At 47.9% G+C, this 19,715-nt stretch overlaps 1 protein-coding gene and 2 long non-coding RNA genes across 3 annotated transcripts; 2 read left to right on the top strand and 1 right to left on the bottom strand.

Annotated features, from left to right (window-relative positions):
* Positions 1-4,942: 4,942 nt before the first annotated feature.
* On the top strand, positions 4,943-6,901 carry LOC120642935. Its single transcript, XR_005662801.1, has 5 exons — positions 4,943-5,237; positions 5,323-5,378; positions 5,526-5,685; positions 6,086-6,399; positions 6,851-6,901. It is a non-coding gene; the product is annotated as an uncharacterized LOC120642935 (long non-coding RNA).
* A 4,668-nt stretch (positions 6,902-11,569) lies between these two features.
* LOC120642936 lies at positions 11,570-13,433 on the top strand. Its single transcript, XR_005662802.1, has 4 exons — positions 11,570-11,584; positions 12,366-12,458; positions 12,542-12,763; positions 13,164-13,433. It is a non-coding gene; the product is annotated as an uncharacterized LOC120642936 (long non-coding RNA).
* Positions 13,434-15,771: 2,338 nt separating this feature from the next.
* On the bottom strand, positions 15,772-17,515 carry LOC120640435. Its single transcript, XM_039916253.1, has 2 exons — positions 16,355-17,515; positions 15,772-16,245 (listed from the first exon to the last, which is right to left on the bottom strand). Exons 1-2 carry the CDS (start codon positions 17,081-17,083, stop codon positions 16,003-16,005), a joined length of 972 nt encoding a protein of 323 aa, XP_039772187.1. The 5' UTR covers positions 17,084-17,515; the 3' UTR covers positions 15,772-16,002.
* Between the last annotated feature and the right edge of the window lie 2,200 nt (positions 17,516-19,715).

The raw sequence follows: 19,715 nt of genomic DNA on the forward strand, positions 1-19,715 counted from the left end.
CGCGGAGGGCGAGGATCGCCGGCGCGGCGACGCGTGGAATCACCGGCGATGACGCGGGGTCGCGGTATGGGCGCGCGTACGACTTCACTGGAGAACACAGTGACAGAGTGGGACTCGTTTGAATTAATTTTTACCAAAGTTTGACCGCCCAAAACTCCAATTTTCACATTGGCACTCGAAATTTTGTCAAAATAAAAGTTGTAGAGGACAAGATGAGCTACAACTTTGTTTTTGGGCACAACTTGATTTGAAGCCCGAATCATGGAGAAAAACGCGCTCGAACTCGGCTAAACCGATGTTTACCGCGCGAACTCGATTAACGCTAATGACTGTGATTAACCCTGATTAGCGATTAAGCACGATATTAACGTCAAAACTAACACCGGGGTGTTACAATGATGGCTATGTTCGGCGTGATCACACAGCTATACTCTCACTCCGGACTAGCCCCGCAGCAACCAGGTCTTCAGGGTATGGGAGCGCCTACACTTGCAGTCACTCCAGCTCCAGCCTGTACAGTAGCTCCAGCTTCTTCGACGACACCGGAGACCACATTCTCGTTGTCCGCACTTCTTGGGTCTACCAGTCATTAGATCTTCTCGCCACTGCTAGCGACTACGCTTTTTCAGGACTCACCGTCAGCGGTTCAGTCAGTCGCCCTCCCCATCGTACCACAGGAACCACTTTCAGGGGGAGGAGCAGGAGAGGAGTCCCTACCACCGCAGTTGACGCAGCCAGCAGCATCAGCAGTCACGACTTTAGATGCTGACACCTCTTTTGCTGACCCGATTACGACTTCTACGGATCCTCTCCCAGGCAGTGCCAGCACGAGAGCCTCCACGACAGCTACACCTCCAGTCAGCTCGGACCCACAGCTCCCGTTCGTCACTGAGGGTTCTCCGTCCGACGACAACGACGACGACCTGGACCGCTTCCTCGCCGAGCCGCGACAGCAGGACCCGTAGCTCGCCTTTTTGGTGCTTTGATGCCAAAGGGGGAGAGAGTTAGGGGGAGTCACAGAGGAGTTGGAGTCAGGGGGAGGGTAGAGCTAGCAGAGTGATCATAGATGCCAGGACTTGATTGTTGTATCTTTATTGGCTTCTAGTTCATGGACATGTATATTTGACTCTTGTGCGTGTTGCTCTTTTATGACATGTCTATGGATACTGTTCGAGCCTTCGTGCTCTTTGTGTGTTTCTTTTCGCGCATTAATCTTTCTTGCTTTACTCGTTTAAGTTATTATTTGTGTTGTCATCAATCACCAAAAAGGGGGAGATTGAAAGCATCTAGGCCCTCTAGGTATGTTTCAGTGATTAATGACAACCATTATTATGACTAATGAGTTTGTGCAGCTTAATGAAATCTTATCGCTCATTGGATTATATGTTAAAGAGGCCCCTAAATTTCATCATTCAAAAAGGCGATCTTGGTATTCAACTCAAGTATATAACAAGACTAAGGATCTTTCTAGTCCTAAGTGTCGCAAGGTTGAGAAGGACACTTAGGTTAGTATAGGTTTTATAGTTTTGTAGAGATCGCACTATTAAGAGGGGTTAAGGCCAAGTAACTTGAGCATGGACATGGTCAATCAAAAAATGGATGCACACATTGGTCACTCAGGTTCTTGGAAGCTCAAACAAGTGCTATTCAACTCATATCTCAAGAATATTTGGATTTCATTCAAGATTCAAATCAAAACAGACAAAATGAGGAAAAAGTCTTATCAGCGGTTTAACCGACGACATCAATTTTCTATACATCGGTTGAACGCTGTCACTGAAGCATGGACACTGAGTACACCGGTTAAACCGACGATATTTGAAATTAACGTCGGTGCAGTTGTCCAGAACGTTGGTTTTCCAGGGATTTCTAAGCTTATACTCTCCGGTTAAACCGACGATGGATTTGAGTTAGCGTCGGTGCAGTTGTCCAGAGAGTTGGTTTCTCAGTTGATCAGTGGACAACTACACTCACTGGTTAAACCGATGATACGTCGGTTAAATTGCCCGAGCTGTAACGGCTAGTTTTTCAAATGGGCTGTTTACATTCATCGGTTAAAACTGACGATGACTTTTGGAGGGCCGTCGAATTAACCGGCGTTGCGTACGTTTCTGGCAGCTTTTCTCCAACGGCTCTATCCGCATGAGCTGCCTATATATACCCCTCCAATGGGTCATTTTGAACGCTCTTGACACTAGGCAACACTCATACACTCATTCTATTGTTGAGAGCCACCTTGAGCTTCACATTCCACTCATTTGATCTTTCAATCATCCAAGAAGCAAGGCTAAGGACTTGAGTAGAGAGAAGCTTGTGTGCATCCATTCTTGGTGTTCGGTTCTTGCTCAAGTGAAGGCCCTAGCTTGTTACTCTTGGTGATTGGTGATTAGTAACATGCCTTCGCCTTCACTTGAGCAAGAATCGGTCGTCAAGAACGGATGCACACAAGCTTTTCCTCACTCAAGTCACTAGCCTTGCTTCTTGGATGATTGCTTGAACAATGTGTAAGAATTGAAGCTCAATGTGGCTCTTACCTATAGAATGGGTGTATGAATGCTTCAGAGTGTTAAGAGTATTGAGAATGACCCATTGGAGGGGTATATATAGGCAGAAATCTCAAATAGAGCCGATGGAGAAAAACTGCCAGAAACAGTATGCAACGCCGGTTAATCCGACGGCCCTCCAAAAATCATCGTCGGTTCAACCGATGAATGTAAACTGCCCATTTGAAAACTAGCCATTACAGCTCGGGCAATTTAACCGACGTATCATCGGTTTAACCAGTGAGTGTAGTTGTCCACTGATCAACTGAAAAACCAACTCACTGGACAACTGCACCGACGCTAACTCAAATCCATCGTCGGTTTAACCGGTGAGTGTAAACCTGAAAACCCCTGAAAAGCCGACTCTCTGGACAACTGAACCGACGTTAATTTTAAACATCGTCGGTTAATCCGGTGAATGTTGTGTACAGACTCCAGTAACTGCGTTTAACCGACGTATAGAAAATTGATGTCGTCGGTTAAATCGGTGATAAGACTTTTTCTTGATTTTCCTTTTTTTGATTTGAGTCTTAAATAAAATCCAAATATTCTTGAGATATGAGTTGAATACCACTTATTTGAACTTCTAAGAACCTGAGTGACCAATGTGTGCATCCATTTTTGAAAGACCATGTCACATGCTCAAGTTACTTGACTTAGACCCCTATTAATAGTGCGATCTCTATAAAACTATAAAACATATACTAACCTAAGTGTCATTCTCCTCCTTATGACACTTAGGACTAGAAAGATCCTTAGTCTTGAGATTTATATGAAATTCAATACCTAGATCGCCTTTTTGAGTGATGGAAATTGAGGGTCTTTATAATCCTCTTGAGAGCTATTGCAAACATGTCAAATCAATTTGCTCCTTTGGTTGGTTTATCATGTTGGTGCCTCTGGCATGGTGATCCTAAAAATTGCATAATTTACCTTTTTTTTTTGCTAAATGGTGATCCTAAAAATTGCATAAGTTACCTTTTTTTGCTAAACTTCCAAGCAAACTTCTTGGAAGTGAAAATGTTACTATACTGGTAAAAATTGATGTCTCTCAAGTTGAGCCTTGTGCAAGCATCCAGAGCCCCACAGCCCCACTATCTTGTAGTTTCTAGAAATTTCTAGAGGTTCACATTTGCTCCACTGACATTAACCCACCTGATGTAATTTTAATTTTACCGGATGGTAGGAGGAGTATATGTCCCGTGAGACTTTTGTTGCTAACGCAATGGGCCCACATGTCGGCGTGATGCCGATAGCAGCGCGAACGACTCGTTTGGAGTGACGAGTGATGGAAGATGGCGGCGCCATGCGTGCCCACATGGGTGCTCGGGTATGGAATAGGGGTGTTAGTGATAGTTTGTCTTCGGGAATACGTGCATCTCAATTGAAAATATTACACTATCATCATTACCATATTTTGCATGTTAACTAGTATTTTGATTCACATTTATTATTTGCAACTATGAAATTAACACAACACTGACTCCTTATTGGAAAGTACATTTGGAAATAAAATTGCTAGAGAGAGAGGAGCTCGCTGCTGGCGCATCTTGGAGGGAGGAGCAAAGCTCTGTTGTCATTGCAAGGTTGATGGTAATGGCAAGCACAACAGGTCAGCTGCGCAGGAAACAGATTGTGGCAGCATAAACTTATTCCTTGCGATGCATAGTCTCTGTGTTGTATTAGTGATGCGTTTCGTTAGTGTTGAAAGTTTAGTCTGCTTCATTAAAAATATTGTATTTTGTAAAAAACTATTGTTCGTTAGGGGCCTAGTCTCTGACAGGGTCTCTCTTTTGGCAAGGGCCTTGTACCTCTGTGTGCATGTTCTTTTCTTTTTGATTAAAAAAATTCAGCAGGAATCTCCTTGGTGTTTCCATGGGGAAAAAGTTTGGTGGCTGATCATGAATACCAAGTTCACACGACTTTTTCTTTCACTATTTACTACAAATGTGTACTGTTCTCTGTCTTCAACGACAACGAGAGCAAATGTAAGACACAGTTCCTTTCTCAAGTTGTATTTTTTATGGTCCAACAGGGTATTAGTGAACCAAGTTCAAACATTTAGGCTTTGTTTCATGGTTGTTGATGTAAAAGAATAATTAATTTAATTCATGACCTGACATGCCGATACAAACAAATGGGAACTCAATTAGTTGCCACATCACACAATTCCAGAACTATTTTATCGTCACACCAGTAACCAGGAATCAGTTTTCCATACGCCAATTACCCCATTCCTGAGTCACAGTTGACATGTCCCACATCCCCGTGAAAAGCGCATCTGCCTTTTGCCTCCTGCACGCTGGTGGGAAAGTACGAGCCACAGCTTTGGCCTTTGGCCTCCTGCAGCAGGAATAGACGCCGTCAGAATTTTGGATTTGCTCCAATTGTCCAGCAAATCCAAAATTCTGACGGCGTCTATTCCTGCTGCTTGAATTGATCGGCCTGCTGATGGCTCACCACCATTTGGAGGATGGGATCACGTGGTCACCCCTGCGACGCTCGACAACGGCTGCAAACGTGCAACTTCAGGCAGGTCGCCTCTATCTGTTTGCCACCACATAAGTGTCATGCCGATGGTGGGGACTGTGTTCACGCACTCCCTTGAGAGGATGGAGCATGTTAATTGAGAGAGCAGCATTATCCTAATGAAGCTGTTTCTCGAAGTATGCAAGCCCACGCTTCATGTGCTAGGTAAAAAGGAAATATGTATTGCATTCCTGAAATATATTCGATGTGGTTATAGCAATGGCATTCTGATATTCATGGTTCATTGCAGGGAAATTTGGGTTAACCATGTCTATTGTCAAGATTGATATAGAAGGCAGTATCATAGTAAGAGAAATTCATTCCACATCAGAGGTTTCATATGCATCTAATTGATGTTATAACATAAGCCATGCTAATGAAAATTTCTTTTGCTTCAACAAATCATCAAAGCAAATTCTGCTACTTTTGATTTATATCTGGTTCCTACTGCAGTTTATGGCAACACATTGGTGATGTTCTTGAGCAGAGGCCGGAGACAGAATATGCATATTAAAAAGTAGGAGCAGCTGCATGGCATGGTGAAAGTAGAAGTTAGCACAAAGACTGACGAAAGTTCTAGCAGTTGTAACAACGATCTTCTCTAGCTGACAAGGTAACCCAGCAAAACTTGCATATTTTGAGGATTTTTTTTTGGAATTTATTAGCGCCTCACTCGCCCGCGCCCTGCTCCTCCTCCCCCCCACCTCCTCTGCTGCGAGCCACCCCCGTCGTACGTCATGCTCGCCGCCTCGCCCCCACCCCCGTGCATTCCTCCCTCCCCTGCATTCCTCCCCTCCCTAATCTCCGGCCTGCGTGCGCCGGCGCCAGCGCTCCCAACCGGCGCCTCCCCGACGACACCCGCGCACATCTGACTGGGAGTCTGGGACCCGTCCCCGCCGCACCGCCCGAGCTCTGCCCTTGTGCGGCTCGCCGCCTCCCCATTACCTCTGCCCCTGCCGCCGCCCCTTCTCCAACCAAACCCTAATCACAGGTCCTCCTCCTTCCCGATGCAGCGACGGTAGCCAAATGCGGGGGGGCTCGAGTTCCTGGATGTTGTGAAGCTCCTGGAATCTGAGGGTGACCACTGGATGCCTGCGCCCGCCGCCGACTCCGCATGTCGATGCCGTCCCGCACGATGTTGCCTCCACACGTCATTTGCTCCGGCCGTCGCCGGCATCGCACGCCATCCAGGGTCTCCCCATCCTCCACCAGCACCTCGCTTCTCTGACCTGACTAGCTGCGGGCGTGCATGTCTCTCTCCCATGTTGTGTGACCGCATCACCATGTCATTCAAAATCAAGATCGATTTCTTTCTCCAATGGAAAAGGTATTTTCATTTCCTTGCTCACATAGATTTAGATTATACATGTCCAAACATAGAAAATGGATCAGGATGAGGGTTTCCTAGGGATTCATTTAGATTATACATGTCCAAACATAGAAAATGTAGTCTTTTTATTTTCAGTACTACGCCGAGTATGGGTTAAGCTTCTGTTACTTTTTCTGAATTCTAGAGACAATTTTATTTTGAACTTCATGATGATTCTTAAATATGGCTTGGCATTCCTTTCCTTACATAGCTGCTGGTACCTGATAGATGTACGTTACTTTTTCAGAATCAATTGTCATTTGATCATGCAAAGTTGTTTATTTACTGATCCCCACAACATGGTCTTTAAAACATTACAAGGATGGTGCTTGCTTTTACAACAAGTGTGTAGTCTGTCCTGAAAATTTACAAATGCTAACTGGGTAACCTAAAACAAATGTTAGTGCAGCTATCCAGGACATCAGCAGTTTTACTATTGCCTTTGACAGTGAAGTTCAGATCATAGTCACAGGATTCGGGGTCGATGCCTCGTCCCTCGACCCGGGAACGTCGTTCCGATTCGAGGGTCGGGGTCTGTTGTGGGGATTTTTAGGGGTACCCACAGCCGGGTGGCGGAGCGCACCCGCCTATTCCCAGTGAGGGAGTACTCGGGGAAGTACTAGGCGATGGGGCTGGATCTTCGCTGAGACAAGGACTCAAGAACACTCGATTTAGAGTGGTTCGGGCCGCCGGAGCGTAATACCCTACGTCCACTGGGAGATGTATTGTCTTGGTTGTGTGAATGAACCTATCCTCTGCTGGCCTTGGCTCTTGCCCAGCCTGAGGTTTTCTAGCGGCGCTCCCTCCTTTTATAGATCAAGGGGGAGCGGATACATAGGACGTCGATGCCCCGACAGGTGGGCCCAACGTGAATGCGGCTACAGTGGTAGCGAATCTTTCCTTCGATATGCGTACTGCTGCTCTCCTGTCACAGGGGTCTTCTCTTGTTCCGTCAGCTAGGTGCCCGTTGGAGTAGCGTAGCTTGCGGCGTGGCCTGCTGAGGCTATTATGTAGCGTCATAATGGGTGAAGCCGAGCCGTCGTATCCGACTGTTACGGCAGACTGGCAGACGCGGCATGGGCGGCGCCATTGGCTCCACTGCCTTGGTAATACGCGATCAATAGTGCCCCCTGGTCAGTCAAACGCCTCGGCTTCCACTATATCAAAGTGGATGTCCACCTACTGCAATGAATGCGAAGGTAGGTGGACCTCAATATGGAGACCAAGGACTTCATACACGTGTCGGCCCCGGACCGCCCTGAGGCGGGGCGTCCAAACTTTCCCTTCGAGAGGGGTCCGGTTGCTATCCAGGACCCTATGAGGGGTCCGGGACCCCGCGGGGGTCTGGATTCCTTGGGAGGTCCGGAGCCCTGGCTGCTTGCGCTTGAGCGCCTGTTTTTCCTGGGACACGTGGCGTTCCCAGACCTTCCCCGGCCGCGGAACAGGTCCGGACCTTTGTCGGGAGGACAGGACTTCGGACTGCAGGGGTCCGGCTGTTTGGTTGTAGTCAAGGATGACTACTAAGGCTCTTGCCTAGTCACAGCAAGAGGGGGTACCCCAGTCCTGGGGTACCGACAGTGGCCCCCGGGCCCACCTCGGGAGAGGTATGAACCCGCGGGTGGGGCCACCACCGTGATGTGTTCCGACGCAACTTGATTGCGTTGGTGTGCTCTTGGAGAGAGTGGGCATCCCGGACCCCTGAGGCCGGTATGATTGTTGCCTGGTTTAGGTACTAGAGTGCTCTCCACGGGGCGACGAAGGTGTAGGCTTAGGGTACAGAACCAAGCTAAGCGGCTACACGGACTTCGGATCGCTCAGGGGGTAGCACTACTTCCCGGACCCGGCTTTTGTCGACCGTCTCCGCCGGAGCGGGCCACCGGAGTGGACTTGGAGCGACCGGGGCGAGCGGTCTCCGCCGGAGCGGGCCACCGGAGTGGACTTGGAACGACCGTGGCGAGCGGTCTCCGCCGGAGCGGGCCACCGGAGTGGACTTGGAGCGACCGTGGCGAGCGGTCTCCGCCGGAGCGGGCCACCGGAGTGGACTTGGAACGACCGTGGCGAGCGGTCTCCGCCGGAGCGGGCCACCGGAGTGGACTTGGAGCGACCGTGGCGAGCGGTCTCCGCCGGAGCGGGCCACCGGAGTGGACTTGGAGCGACCGTGGCGAGCGGTCTCCGCCGGAGCGGGCCACCGGAGTGGACTTGGAGCGACCGTGGCGAGCGGTCTCCGCCGGAGCGGGCCACCGGAGTGGACTTGGAGCGACCGTGGCTGACAATCCGATGAAGCATGTTACCGGACCTCATAGTAAGGTGCAAAGAAACCAAGCCTTATACTAGAAGAGAGCCCGGGACCTCTAAAGTCAGCAGTCCTGGATACTAGAGTACTTGTAACAGGGTAGTGAAGTACGTAAACTTAGGGTACATTACCAGGCTAAGCCACGCGGAGCTTCTCTACCCCAGGATACAAATACCACTTCTCCAGAGCAGGTCCTTAGGGGTCCGGACCGCCTTCCAGCTAGAAGGGGTGTCTTTACCTGACCACAAGCCAGCAACTTAACTTGGATTGTTAGCAATAAGGGAAACTCCGGTCAAGAGAAAAGAATAGTTAAACCAAGGCGAATAAATGTAATCAGGGTGGAGCCTAGGCAAAACTGAGGAGGAAAATCTCCTTTATTATTGTGGTTGTCACGGTATACATCGGAGGTCGGGATTACGAGGACGGACCTCCACCGCTCCGGACCGCTTTTGCCTGTTTGTGTGATAGGGCCAGAGGTCGGGTTTACAAGGTCGGACCTTGACCGCTCTGGACACACACGTAGACACCACGCTATTACAAAGGAGAAAATCTCTCATTCCTTTCTTAGGAGTAACCTACGGCTGCATGCTATACAGCGTGTTCTTCTTCGGAGGTGAAGGCGCCCTGAACGTGCCTGAACCGCATCATCCAGCATCACCTCGGGAGCTCGGGGGACCCCTCCTTGCCTAAGAGCTGTCACATGCTTACATGGCATGAGACAAATTCTTTGGCTTTGAATGGAAGAGGCCCCCTCCCCCTGCCGTCGCCGTTGCCGATGGAAACCAGAGCCCTTGCGCAGCAGATGGACCGGTGCGACGCGTGGAGAAGTGCGGTCGTTCGCCGGCTTGTCCTTGGTGCTAGCGCCAGGGGCCCCCGCACGAGGAGGCGGGGTCCTGTCTGCAGCAGCACCGAGCAACGCTGAGGTGGATCTCCGGCGCTGGAGACGGCGGGACGACACGGTCAACTTCCTCCGGGATGGCCGTCGGCTCCAGGCTCCATGTTGAGAGAAAGCCTTGAGCCGACACCATGCCACCGCTGAGGAGGCGTGGCCGTTGCTTGAGAGAAAACCTTGAGTCGACGTAGGAGCAGCGGCGCGCAGCGGCGCCTCCGCTGTGCGTTGCTACGCCGGCTCTGAGGTGTCGCGGTGGCGACACACAGCAGGCGCCGCTGCCGTGCGCCGCCGCACCGAGGGCGTCGGAGTGCCGGTGCCATAGCATGCGGAGTGAGTGTGCCTTCCTTCATCTTCAAGTTCGCCGTTGCAGAGGGAGAACACAGCCTAGAGGCCTGAAGATCCAGCCAACGCCTGTCCTCCCCACGGACGGCGCCAAAATGTTGTGGGGATTTTTAGGGGTACCCACAGCCGGGTGGCGGAGCGCACCCGCCTATTCCCAGTGAGGGAGTACTCGGGGAAGTACTAGGCGATGGGGCTGGATCTTCGCTGAGACAAGGACTCAAGAACACTCGATTTAGAGTGGTTCGGGCCGCCGGAGCGTAATACCCTACGTCCACTGGGAGATGTATTGTCTTGGTTGTGTGAATGAACCTATCCTCTGCTGGCCTTGGCTCTTGCCCAGCCTGAGGTTTTCTAGCGGCGCTCCCTCCTTTTATAGATCAAGGGGGAGCGGATACATAGGACGTCGATGCCCCGACAGGTGGGCCCAACGTGAATGCGGCTACAGTGGTAGCGAATCTTTCCTTCGATATGCGTACTGCTGCTCTCCTGTCACAGGGGTCTTCTCTTGTTCCGTCAGCTAGGTGCCCGTTGGAGTAGCGTAGCTTGCGGCGTGGCCTGCTGAGGCTATTATGTAGCGTCATAATGGGTGAAGCCGAGCCGTCGTATCCGACTGTTACGGCAGACTGGCAGACGCGGCATGGGCGGCGCCATCGGCTCCACTGCCTTGGTAATACGCGATCAATAGTGCCCCCTGGTCAGTCAAACGCCTCGGCTTCCACTATATCAAAGTGGATGTCCACCTACTGCAATGAATGCGAAGGTAGGTGGACCTCAATATGGAGACCAAGGACTTCATACACGTGTCGGCCCCGGACCGCCCTGAGGCGGGGCGTCCAAACTTTCCCTTCGAGAGGGGTCCGGTCGCTATCCAGGACCCTATGAGGGGTCCGGGACCCCGCGGGGGTCTGGATTCCTTGGGAGGTCCGGAGCCCTGGCTGCTTGCGCTTGAGCGCCTGTTTTTCCTGGGACACGTGGCGTTCCCAGACCTTCCCCGGCCGCGGAACAGGTCCGGACCTTTGTCGGGAGGACAGGACTTCGGACTGCAGGGGTCCGGCTGTTTGGTTGTAGTCAAGGATGACTACTAAGGCTCTTGCCTAGTCACAGCAAGAGGGGGTACCCCAGTCCTGGGGTACCGACAGGGTCGAAGAGGGTCAGTGTCCCATTCAAGGTTGGATCGTGTCCCGGTTTGAAAGGGGTCGTAGCCCCATTGCTAGCAGATTTAATTGGGATAAAGAGGTTAAGGACAGTGGATTGGTGTGGTTTTTGTTAGACAATGAGCTGAGTACGTGTAGCATGGTCTAAATGTACTCTTTTATATGTTTCTTATATGCTTGTGTAGATTAGTTTCTTTATTAGTAGCACATATATAGTTTTTGTCTTTATCGACCCGAAGATATCGACCCCGATGAATCAGGGTCGCGTCCCACATAATAATTTATCGTTCCATAGATGTATACCCCCTTCGTACCACAATTTTATAAAATGACGACCCTCGACCCTCGACCCCGTTCCTCGACCCGGTCGACCCAGAAACTTTGTGACTATGGTTCAGATCAGTCTAAGGCACAGTCGTGTCTGAATCCAATTGATCTTCCATCGTATGGCACCTGATCAAGGTATGCATACTAGCAAGCCTATCATTTTAGATTTTTTGCCAATCCAAATGATGGTGCAAGCTGCACCATTTCTTCTACTATTCTGAACCGATTCAGTCAGTTGGTTCGGGCAATATTCAAATCGGAAAGGCAATGTGATATGGGAATACTCATTGATTGGTTGGCAGTCCAAGCACCTTGGGGTTCATTTATAACAGTTATATACTATGTTAACATGTTTTAATTTGTTAACGTTTATTGTCTCGAACTCATAGCATTCTTATGTGCACAACTCAAGTGCGTCAGCTGCTTGCATTTGCCAAATAGAAAAAGAACAGAAGCTGGAGCTAGATCCCTCACATGTCTTAGTTTACATCTTAAAGCCTGTTTTTTTTATAAACAGGCTTTGTATGCCTTCTAAAAGGGTATCAAATTCATATATAATTCAGGTGAATTGAAGAAAAAAACTGCGAACAGAACACAATTGAGATGACCTCCCCTTCTTGGATCTGGGGACGAAATTACTAGTAATGTCTAATGAGCTTTAAAATATTTCATGTTGGTGGGTAAGGTATCTGTTAGCAAATCGACAATTAAACAACTATGTTGTTTTCACTTCATCTTGGGACTAAAGTATTGGAATCTTGTCATCACGCTTACTCTGATTCTGATTGATTTAGTTGCTATGCAAGAGTGCGCTTCTTTTTTTTCCTGTTGCTCTATGAGGAAGCACATATATATTTTGCAAAATTGTTTAGCCATTGCTTGTATTCATAGGACTTATGTAGATGTTCTAATGCAGATTAATGAATGAGATGGTGCTTTCTACGGTCCAAAAATTGATATTGGTGTGTTTGATGCCCTCAAGAGGAATTTTCAATGTGCAACCCTACAGGTTTACCTGAATATTATTCTGCCATTAACTGTAGATTTTTAAAAATAGTCTCATGTATCTAACTTATATATTATATGTTACAGCTGGATTTTCAGCTCCCCCTTCGCTTCAAGCTGACTTACTCTGCCGAGGATGAAGCCAAACTTGAAAGACCTGTGATGATACACAGAGCAATCTTAGGATCCGTTGAAAGGATGTTTGCCATTCTTTTTGAGCATTACAATGGTAAATGGCCCTTGTGGCTAAGCCCTCGCCAGGTCATTGTTTGCTCAGTATCTTTTGGTTCAGCGGAATATGGAAAACAGGTAAATGGTCCTCATATCTGCAAATTGAGTTAAGCTACATAGTTCTCTGTGGTAGCTGATGCTACCAAAAAAAAACTGCTTTAGTTATTCCGTTTGGTGGTCCTCCCCAGTGAAATGGTATTTTAGATGGTTCTTTGTGGTTACTGGTGTGAAATTGCTTAGTTTTTGTCTCTAATTCAAACAACAAATATTTTTACTAACTTTGAGTTGGTTGATGAGGATTATGACTTATGTTTGTTTAATATAACTCGAACATTTGCTCGTTTAACTTGTTGTGGTATATAATTGTGGGTTTCCTGTAATATATGTTCCCAATACATTCCCTTTTACAGACTTGAGCAAACTTGACTGTGCTTATTTTACAAACTTGCTAATTGATCTTTTGGTTTTCTGATACCAGGTCCTTGCCAGGCTACATGAAGCTGATTTTCATGTTGACATTGACATTAGTGACAGAACAATCCAAAAGAAGGTACTTCCCAGCAGCAACAGAAGCCCAGGGCAGGACGGGACAGCCCAGCCCAGCCCAGCCCACCTTGTTGAGGCTCAGGAGGAGGCCCACCCACCTTGTTTGCTTGCTGTTGCTGCAGTCCGTCCATCAGCTTATTAATCATCAGAATCAGAGGTGCTTACTGGATAATCGATTGTCATCTGTGAGGTCTGAAAATCATTGCATTCCTAGGCCTGGCCTGGTTTAGATGCAAAATTTAAAATTCCAAAACTATCACATACGATGTGTGCGGTATATGCATGGAGTATTAAATCTAGACCAAATAAAAAAAACTAATTGCATAGTTTGCTTTTAAATTACGAGACGAATCTAATAAGTCTAATTAGATCATGATTAGTTACTAAATTGCTACAATAAACATATACTAATGATAGATTAATTAGCTTTAATAAATTCATCTCGTAGTTTATAGACAAGTTCTGCAATTAGTTCTGTGATTAGCTTATATTTAATACTTCAAATATGAAAATATTCTCTTTTAAAAATTTTACACGGTCCATCTTAACAAGAGCCTAGTACCACGAAGCAGCTGACATTATCCTTGCCTTCAGCAGCAGTTTTCTACTAGAAAACAATGCTTGTCGATCTGGTGATTCAATCTACCACGCATCTCGATGCTCACCAAGTTACTAGAGCAGAGCTGGCACCGGCACACGGACAGTGAAAAATCAGCTCAAACACAAACAAACTGCATAGTACTGGTCCAACAACGATTAGTTAATTCTTCAAAAACAGCAATTAGAGTAGTTTAACACCCCCAACCATGCACTACACATGCAGCGTTCCCATTAGAAAACAGACAAACGCCAAATGGGGCGGGCAGGGCCAGCGCACATGACCTGTGCACATTGACAGCAAAGATTCCGCTACCATGCCAAAAGGTTCCAGCACTAACTTGGCAATCACAACTCACAAACCTGCCACGAACAAAGTTCTCCCTTCATCCACCATGGATGGAACCCAGGGCGCTTGTCTTTCTCCATATCCAAAACCATCCTGGCGTTCGTCTCCTCCACCTACACCTAGAAAATGCACACAAATCTGAAATCTCTACGCATTCCTGCTGGCATCCTAGCCTCACGTGTGTGCAGGTATAGCAAATTAGTAGCAGCAGCAGCAGCAGCAGCTCACTAGATACATACACACGCTTGCAATTGCAGCAAGTGCTACCAATTTACTACTCAAGGTTGCTTCTCATTTCAGCACCATGCTCACCTCAAACAAAGGAACTCCAATTCTCAGACATCATGCCATGTGTACCTAACAAGTTTCAAGTGGCAATCGCATTTCAAACACTAATCATGAAACGACAAGTACGAATCACATCTTAGTTTGCTCATGCCCCCATGATTCCCAACGCGAAACTGAACATGCAGCAGCAAAGTGCACCCCCCACACCCAAAAAAAGAACACTGCATGCTCAGAAAGTGACCATCTTAAAGCTCTCGCCAGCGCTCATACTGATGCTTATCACAGATTGTACATGATCTCTCCTCATACAATCTTTCTTTCCTTTAATTTCTATAAACACTACAAGCTAGTACAAAATCTCAGAGGATCTGATGATACATGTGAAAACCAGCTTGTGTAAACAAGAGCCAACAGAACACACATGTAAGGTTCCTCTTTCCTGATTTCATATCGGTAAGCGTGATAAGCACTGAAATTCTATGGCAAATTCACACTGACAAATGAATGCACCTTCTTCTCTTTGCTGACCATCCAGGTCCCCACTGACAGCTCAAATGAAACTTTTAATATTTCTAACTAACATGACAATTGACGACCGAGCCAAGATGCTACCAGAAGGAAAAGATAAACTTTGGAATTTTTCATTCGGATTATTCTTCAATCCTTCTACCCAATTCACATTTATTTTGCAGACTGGTCATACTTACATTAACCCATACCTTCTTAATCCTTGCACTTGGACCACACCAAAGTGATACATGATAAACACAACATCAACACAAACTAGTTTTTGTAGTGCTAAACAATCATATGATAGGTAACCTATAGTCCTGCAATACTATGGCCTATGGGGGTAAATAGTTATGTCGACAATGAGAAAAATATATGAGTGGAAATTAAGTTGTTTCTCAGAAGGCAGTGAAAAGTTTACAGCCTTCCAGGACAACATATAAAACTGATGTAAAAACAAATGGCCATGAAGTCTAAATTACCAGAATCAGACTAATTACCACAACACTGGATAGGTAAAACAGGTCCATCACTCCATCATCTTAGCAGTTGCCTAAACATGACAAGCCAAATTGAGAAGAAAACGAAATGAATTCGAACTGAACTGGATGAATGAGTTTTACCAACACGTAATGTGCAATGAGTGTTACCTCAGCTTTATTGCAAAGCCCATTTCCTTTTGAATACATCAACCCAAAAAAATAATCAAGAATTCCCAATCTGAGATGGCAAACATTCCCCCTCCATTGCTTGCTTGCTTGGAGATGAAAGGAACTCCGCATATGAACATGGCAACTATGAACAGGAACAATAGCCATTGCTTGCAGTACAAAATGTAACCTTCTGAACAAACCCACCAAAAGAATGTGCTGAACCCTCATGGAGCAGAACCTGAGCTCTGAAATTAGCAGTTAGCATCGCCCTCATGGATATGGAAATTTTGCTGCCTCAACCAACCGATGGACAGCCCTGTCGCTAGCCATAACCATCAACTCTTTCTGTTACTAGACTAGAGCTCAAAAGATTGCTATGCAGCATAATCGTTTTCAATCACCGGTTGTGTCCGTGTCCCCAAGGCCACAGGTGCCTGCGTCCGCCCAACCTGCGCCATCCGTAACGTCTCCCCAACCTCAACATTCCGCTCCATCACCTCCAACTTCTTATCCCTTTTGTACCTGACCAAACACAGCAGAAGCACAGCCAATAGCCCCAATGCTATAGCAGCCCCAACGACGCTGACGGCAATCTTCCACGCCTTTGAGTTTCCCTTCTTTTGCCCTCCCGGAGGGATTGAGATTCAGTGACGTACTGCACGTGCAGTTACTGCCGCTGACGTGTGGGCCCATGCGCCGTGGGGCCCACGTGTCAGCGGCAGTAACTGCACGTGCAGTACTGCACCGGATCCGTGTCCCTCCCGGAGGCGGTATCGGTGGGGAGATTGAGCCAGGTGGAGCAGGAGCTGGAGCAATCTCACTGGAGTTCACCACTATTGAGATGTGCCCCTGGCGATACGTCGAGCACACATTAGTTGCCTCCACGTCCCGGAGCAGCGGCACACCATTTAAATCGAACACCACGCACCGCGGCGGCGCACTGCCTGATGGCACCGCCCTGACATTGCTGAAGGTTACAGAAATCGGACTCCCTGACGCGACAATGTTGAGCTCCTGTAGACCCACAGCCGAGAGGTTGGCCGCGTCGTAGGCCGGCAGCCCCAGCACCGGCGCGAGGTAGGGGTACCCGGAGAGCGGGTAGTAGTGGTCCGACGAGCTGCCGAGGTTGCGGTAGACGAGCACCACCCGCTCGACGTGCGGCTGCACGACGACGCCGGTGGGGACGTCGAACTGGAAGTAGTCGGCGAAGCCCTTCCGCCGGAGGCTGCCGCTGCGCAGGCGGACCGCGGAGAGCGCAATGCCGGTGAGGTTGGCGGGGAGGGTGGCGTTGTAGACAATGCCGGTGCGCGGGCGCTCGAAGGCCCGGAACGCGTAGTCCTGCAGCGTCGCGTCGAGGATCCTGGCCGGCGACAGCAGCTGCGACTGCGCCGCCACCCCGGAATCGGCGGTCGAGAGCAGGAGGTGGAGGAGGCAGGCGCAGATCAAGAAGCCCATAGCAAGTGGGGGCGGGCCTCAGAGCTGAGCCGCCGCCGGAGAGCCTGCCCGGGCAAGAGCGGTCAGGACGATTCTGTCATGTCTGGCAACTAGGATTAGGGAGTGCTGAAATGCTCTTACTTGGGGGAAACAAGGACGGGATTTGGAGCGGAGAAGGCTGGGATCCTCTGCAGGGACGGGCATTTACGCCCCCGGACTGGTCCAAGAAATCAGGCGGCTTGAGCAGAGAGGGAGAGCGGCAATGGCGATGGAAGCGAGGAAGGGAGATGACGGCAACACATCAAATCAGGAAGAAGCAAACGCAAATCCGAGAAGGGAGGCGACTGCGAAATCCAAGTGCTAGCATATCCGCAATTTCAGTTGAGCGGGCGACCGCTCAGAACGAGCAGAGCAATCGATGTTAGGTGGGCCAAACTGCTCATTGGTGGTCGTTGTTTGGCTAGTAGGTTAGATGGTGATCCACGTTTCCTTTTCTCCAGATTAGTTTCTTTTCAATCATTTTTATTTTATTTTTCTTATTTTCGATATGTTACATATGATGAGTACCTATTATAGGTAGTATACGCTATAATAGTTTTGTCCATTATCAATATAAGTTTGTCTCATAAATGCTATACACAAAGTTATGTGCATAATTTTTCTTTCTAAGTTTGCAACGACAATTTTATCCATAAGTAATTATGTCTAATGTTATACCAAAAAATTATGATAATAAGTTTTGTTTCTCTTGATGAAACATATACATAATTTATCATGATATATAAAAATATAGTTTTACCATCTTGACTAATATTATATATATAACTTATGAAGATGATTAATATATTCTGTTGATGACTTACACCTTACGCACATAACTTATAATAACATTTTGTACGCAAAACTTATATTTTTATAACTTAATACTTCTACGTATAACTTATATTTCGTGAGCATAATTTTTTATAGACAAGCTTATAACGATAACTTATCAAACCATAACTTCTAGGCTTAGATACATAATATATTTATAATATACATAATCTATACTTCTAACACAAATACCCGTGAAAACATAACTATCGGTGATTTGCTGCTTGACCAATAGCGATCATGATGATCAATGCAGTTGATAACTTAAGCACCGTACCATAACCCATACAGACATACGTGCCACAATAATTTTAATTTACACGAGACTATGGTGGATGAAGGGGGCGGCACAAAGCACCACTACACTACTGCATATGCCACCGATCCACGTGCGCGCGCGAGGGAGCAGTAGCTGTGCATGAGCAGGGGGCAGACCCGGAACTGCACGTTGGAACACAGTTGGAACACAGGCGCAGCCCCCTGCCGGTGCCGCCGTCCTCGATTGGCCCTGTTTGCTTCTCTTTTTCCGGCTTATTTCGGCTTGTTTTGGCTTATTTCTTCTCACATGGTACTATTAAATCAGCCAAAATCAGCCGGCTTTTAAATCAGCCGAACAGCCCCATGCTGATCCTGTGGCCGCCCTTGGCCGCCTCTACAATCATAGAACCAGATCTGCGCGTCAAGGGTCCAAACAGTAGCCAAGGGAATCATCGTCTACTGATTCAATCGGCTACATTGCACGGTATACATACATACATAAATATACATGCCAAGGAGGTAGGAGGCGTCCAGGTTGCCGGCGCCAGCACATCGCTGCAAGAACTGTTCCGACTGTGACCATCCCTTGGCACTCACACCTCCTTGCTCTGCGCGAGCTCATTGAATTTCTTGCACCTGTACCACAAATCGAATTAACCAATGTACACAAAGGTGTAAGAACTCCACCATGGCTACGATGGATACACGTACGTGAGGATGGCGCCGGCAAGGTCGGCCGGCGACCCAGCAGATGCCGCCACGGCAGCGAGGATGAGGGGCCTTTGTAAGCAACTGCAAGCTTCTAAAACAAGCCTCTCACATGAACAGTATGTCAGAGTACGTCCCCATGAACCCATCGTTCACATAAGTAATGATGGCTTCCCAGTCTGCTGACCCACCCCCACCCCGACCCCAAAAGTCCAAATGGCCCATCAACCCATCGTTCACATAAGTAATGATGGCTTCCCAGTCTGCTGACCCACCCCCACCCCGACCCCAAAAGTCCAAATGGCTCATCACTTCCATCTGCATTGCCAGTTCAGCAGTTCCCCATGTCGCCGCCTCTAGCCTCTACTTCTAGGGCAGTGGCCTAGTGGGAAGTCCAAATGGCCCGTCACTTCCATCTACATCACCACTTCAGCAGGGCTGTGTTTAGTTCCAAAATTTCTCTCTCCAAACTTCACTATTCACCTATCACTTCAAATCTCTTGTCTCATGCATGGAGCATTAAATGTAGGTAAATAAAAAAATTAATTGTATAGTTTGAGGTACACGACGAGACGAATCTTTTGAGCCTAGTTAGGTCATGGTAGGATAACAATTATCACAAACAAACGAAAAGTGCTACAGTGTGCTACAGTGTCTGAAGTGACCCTTTTTACTACTATTTTACATATCTAAACACAGTACAGTTCCCCATGTCGCTGCCTCTAGCCTGTACTTCTAGGGTAATGGCCTAGTGGGAGATGGCTCGAAACCGGCAACACCGCAAGGCTTCGGCCTTTCGAATCAGCTTGGTTTG

This window comes from Panicum virgatum, chromosome 7K, assembly GCF_016808335.1.
Source record: "Panicum virgatum strain AP13 chromosome 7K, P.virgatum_v5, whole genome shotgun sequence".
NCBI classification, from domain to species: domain Eukaryota; kingdom Viridiplantae; phylum Streptophyta; class Magnoliopsida; order Poales; family Poaceae; genus Panicum; species Panicum virgatum.

Coding starts and splice junctions, on each gene's coding strand:
- LOC120640435 (XM_039916253.1), bottom strand. CDS start 17,083: ATGGGCTTCTTGATCTGCGCCTGCCTCCTCCACCTCCTGCTCTCGACC. Junction 16,246..16,354: donor GGTGCAGTACTGCACGTGCA/GTTACTGCCGCT, acceptor GGAGGGCAAAAG/AAGGGAAACTCAAAGGCGTG.